Consider the following 4,558-nt stretch of genomic DNA (forward strand, 5'->3'; position numbering starts at 1 on the left):
ATTTTCCACAGAGGGAGATGGGCCATCATGCTTTCCCTGGCTTGGATTCCTGGGGTTAACAGACCACTTGGGCACGGGTGACAAAGAATGCATCAGGAGGAAAAGGAGTGAGCAGAAGAGGGGAAAGGCAAACATGGACAAAGCTTTCTGAGAGTTCATGCTGGACCGGTTCCTTTGCAAGTGGTGTTGGCATTGCTTGGACGGACCCTCTAAAAACAAGATTGCAGTGCTCGGTTGCAGGACTGCTTCCAACTTCTGAGTCTAGGGAGGTCTTTGTCCAAGGGCACTGCCAGCAGCATTAACAGTAGCAGGGGAAGTACCTCCTGCTACTGTAGCGGCTGCCTAAGCCAGAGAGGCCAAAGCCTCCAGAGGAGATGGGCACACCCTCAGAGCTGAGGATGCTGCCAACGGCAGCGGAGGTGGAGGATCCCACGGCAGTGTTCTGCGGGAAGGAGCTGAGGATGGGTCCGGGCAGGGTCACCACCACGGGAGAGGGCTGGATGTAGACGTGGGAGTCCTGGCACTGCCTGACGCAGGGCTCGTTGCAGCTGTTGGCCAGCGGGGTGGGGCCGCAGGGCTGGCAGGGCAGGCAGGGCAGGCACTGGTCGAGGCAGGACATGTCTGGTGTCTGGAGGGGCTCCTGTTGGGACAGAGGGTGATGCAGATGATGGGGAGAGTGAGCAACAGCCTGCCATCCCAGCAGGAGAGAGCCAGAGCACAGTGTTGGCTGCGGATCTGGAAGCTGTATAAGGAAGACCATGATCTTCTCCTTCCTTATCTAGCCACAGACCCTGAAAAGGGCAGACCGGCACATTCAGTATCCTCCCTTGCCTGTGGCTCAGGAGACTTCTCTGCCAAGACACTTCAGAGAAACTGCGGATGAAGAGGAGCTGGAGAAAGGGCTGTGGACTCACCTTGTTCCCAGGGAGGCAGGGGAGAGAGGAATGGATGAGAGAGAGAGGAGACGGGCCCGCTTTTATACTGCTTGTGTGCTACCTCAGGCCAGCAGTTACTCTAAGCAAGCCGTAATTTTCCAAGAGTCATGCCTCAAATGCAAATAATCCTTCCTAATGGCACAAATTCCGTCAACTCTGCCATTTCGTTTCCTCATTCCTGTCATGACTATTTTGCCAGGGTAACTTCTTTCAGGTGCGTGTGTGAGAGATCCAAGGAATGGCTGGCAACTCATTTTGTTAGAAGCGATGCATTTCCTCACAGCACAAAAATGTGAAACCATACAGCTGTGATTTCCTTTCACACATGCTTCCATGGTTCCGACTCTCGTCCCTTCTTCCTAATCCCCCACTCACTGGCCATGGTGCAGCAAGTTCCAAATGTCCAGCCACCGTGGTATCTGCTGGACCGACTACTTGCCAGGCCATTAGCAACCAGGAGTTTTGTTGTCTGATCTGACATTAGCTTCCTTCTGCAAATGATAGAGGAGCTCTGAGAAGTGGTGTTTTTCAGTATATCATCCTGCTGAGTCGGGTGGGCTTATGTTGAATGTGAATCTGAAATGCAACGCTGGCTTCAGCGTTTGTGAAATGCTGGTATTCAGTGTCCTAAAGGCAGCAAAGAGAACACAGCAAGCTCAGAACCTTTGACTTCTGGAGAGCAGACTTTGGCCTTTCCAGGAATTTGCTTTGTCGAATATTCTGAGATAAGATCCTGGAGGGAAGTGGGGCCCAAGGAAGATGGTTAATACTCAAGGATCACCTCCTTGAAGTGCATGAGTGAGGTATCCTGAGAAAGAGGCCGTCAGATGAACGGGACAGGAGGCCTGTATTGTGGAAGAAAACACTGTTGGCCTAACACTACCTCAGTATAATGAAGCCTCTGCAGGGTGGTAGCAAAAACGTGTAATCTGAGAGGAATACAGCCATTGTGTCTGCCCAACCAGAAGTGACGTGAAAGAAGCTAAAGGCGTGATACAATTGAGTCTCGCAAAATTCATGATGGAGAAAAAAACAGGCTTCTGCAAGGATCTTAAATGTTAAAGGAAAATAAATAACGTGTGAGTGTTCTCCTCATAGAAATGGGAGAACTGCTTAATTGGGCACTGAAAATGTTGAGGCACTGATTGTGTTCTTTGTTTCTTTCTTAGCGGCGTGAGTTGTCTTTACAATGCCATTGCTCAGAGGCCATGACGAAAAACTGGTGCTATCAAGATGTACCTTTTGGACAAGGAGATCTTGAGCAAACTGGATATTTGTAACACGTTAGGGTGATCTGTCCCCTGATGAGATGCGCCCATGAGTGCGTAGGGAGATCTCAGGCTTGATAAACGTAGGGTGGTGACATGAAAAATGCCGCAAAGTATTGGGTAAAAGTGCACGACAGTCCTGTTTATGATGATCAAGGAGGAGCGAGGGAGCTACAGGACTGTACGTCTAAGTCCTATGGAGCTGCTGTAGCAGAGCATTGTGAGAATTGTTCCCTGTCACATGAAGGGTGAATATATCAGATGCAGTAATCAGCATGGATTTACTGTGGAGAAATCACGGTCTGACCAAGATGAGAAGTGTCTACAGTAAAATACAAAGCGTTGTGGGCAGGGAAGAGAACGGGATATATTCTCGCTGGAGTTCAGTTAGGCTTTTGACACTGCCCCCATTAAGATGATCATAGTGAAGCTGTTGAAGAATGGTCTGAATGCGCCTTCCTCAGCCTTGTGAAAAGTAAGCGCTGTTGCAGTGGTATGTGTCCTCTCCTCTAATGAGCAAGGACTGCTGGGTCCTGACCCTGTTGGGTAGCTGGGGATGTTCTTGGACTGGAGGTGATCAAGAAGGACGTAGTGACATAGGTTCTCCCTTTATACCAAGAAGCAGGCAAAGTATCCTTGGTGCATGAGGAAAACACTTTCCTGCCCTGCAAACATGGAGGCAGCTGGGACATGTTCTGATAGTGCAGGAATATATCTATAGAAGCCAGGCAACCTCAAGGGTCTCTCCTGAGAGATGTCAATTTTGAATCTGATTTTGGATTGGCTATGAGCCACCCTGTTGTCATGAGGCGCCTCCCTTGCAAGCGTGTTGTTTGCAGGCCTGAAGACCACACTGGGAAGAATCCTACTCAAACATGCAAAATCCTTCCCCGAGAAGAGGGGAATGTAGGCTCTGTCCACAAAACCAGCACAGCTATCTACCATAGAGACCAGATTCCATGGGGCTTTTTGGGTAATAACAGGGCACAGAAAGGCAATGTTGTACTCGCATCAAATAGCTGATGGCATGGGTTGGTTGATGACCCCAGGCACTGTTATGAGAGAGGAATCATCAGTCAAGCAAACATTCAAGCATGTTCCCAGAACAATTGCCTTTGTGTTCCAAGGCATTTGAAAGCAGCAGAACTGCCACCTACATTTTCAGTGTGATGAGCAAGGATGAAAAATGAGTTTCCAGAGAAGGAAGGCTCTGAATGTCCTGGACATGGCTGCATTGACCGGAGGATAAGCCTTCCTTGCTGATAGGATTGTTACAAATAAGGTCATGTCATTTCCTCTGATACACGGGCTGTGTCTGCAGCCCCAAACCTATCTAGCATTGGGATGTGTCTTTAAGCCACAGTGATGTGTTTCTTCAGGGAAACTTTTTGTACTTCTCTTTGTGGAACTTGAAAGGTGTTTCCACAGCCAATTAGTGAAGGTCACAAAGAAGGAAATGATTTGTCAGGCTTGACAGAAACCACAAACTCAACCTGTGCCATTAGGAGTGAAAATTTGCATTAGAGGTGAGTCTTGTGGATAATTACAGTCTGCGCACAGTGATTGTGAGCCTGGGGCAGTGCAGGAGTGGTATAAAAGCGGGTCCAAGTCCTCACTCAGTCATCCACACCACTTGCCTCCATCTGCCTAGGAACAAGGTGAGTCCACAGCCCTTTCACAACCTCTTCTTCTTTTGGAATTTCTTTGCATACAAGTGCCTCCATGTTATGTTGTGCTGTAGGAGAGCAGGCAGTTCTGTTAGGGGGAAAGGGGCAGGACATCCATTATGGAGAGAAGCTGGGTCTTGCCAGAGGTGTCTCCTGAGCAGTAGTGTAGGCAATGACCTGTTTGTGCCTGGCTATTCCGGTCTGTTTCTATGCAGTGAGGAAGGAGAAGACAATGGGCTTCTTCACATAGCCTCCAAATCCTCAGCCAGCAGAGTGCCTTGGCTCGCTTCTGCTGGGATGGCAGGCTGCTGCTCACTCCGTTTTGTGCTTTCCTGATCCTCTGTCCCAGCAGGTACCCCTCCAGACACCAGACATGTCCTGCCTCGACCAGTGCCTGCCCCGCCTGCCCTGCCAACCCTGTGGCCCAACCCCGCTGGCCAACAGCTGCAACGAGCCCTGCATCAGGCAGTGCCAGGACTCCAACGTCTACATCCAGCCCTCTCCCGTGGTGGTGACCCTGCCCGGACCCATCCTCAGCTCCTTCCCGCAGAACACCGCTGTGGGATCCACCACCTCCGCTGATGTTGGCAGCATCCTCAGCACTCAGGGTGTGCCCATCTCCTCTGGAGGCTTTGGCCTTTCTGGCTTAGGCAGCCGCTACAGTAGCAGGAGGTACTTTCCCTTCTAA

General features: G+C 50.2%; 2 protein-coding genes across 2 annotated transcripts; one reads left to right on the plus strand and one right to left on the minus strand.

Moving 5' to 3' along the window:
- Window positions 1-298: 298 nt before the first annotated feature.
- On the minus strand, window positions 299-619 carry LOC140262503 (feather keratin 1-like). Its single transcript, XM_072356893.1, has one exon. It carries the CDS (start codon window positions 617-619, stop codon window positions 299-301), a length of 321 nt encoding a protein of 106 aa, XP_072212994.1.
- Window positions 620-4,243: 3,624 nt separating this feature from the next.
- On the plus strand, window positions 4,244-4,558 carry LOC140262504 (feather keratin 4-like). The gene has a single exon (XM_072356894.1). The coding sequence runs from the start codon at window positions 4,244-4,246 to the stop codon at window positions 4,556-4,558; it is 315 nt and encodes a 104-aa protein (XP_072212995.1).

This window comes from Excalfactoria chinensis, chromosome 24 (genome assembly GCF_039878825.1).
Source record: "Excalfactoria chinensis isolate bCotChi1 chromosome 24, bCotChi1.hap2, whole genome shotgun sequence".
Taxonomy (NCBI): domain Eukaryota; kingdom Metazoa; phylum Chordata; class Aves; order Galliformes; family Phasianidae; genus Excalfactoria; species Excalfactoria chinensis.

Bases quoted from the DNA above. Each gene is read 5' to 3' on its own strand.
- LOC140262503 (XM_072356893.1), bottom strand. From the start codon at position 619: ATGTCCTGCCTCGACCAGTGCCTGCCCTGCCTGCCCTGCCAGCCCTGC.
- LOC140262504 (XM_072356894.1), top strand. From the start codon at position 4,244: ATGTCCTGCCTCGACCAGTGCCTGCCCCGCCTGCCCTGCCAACCCTGT.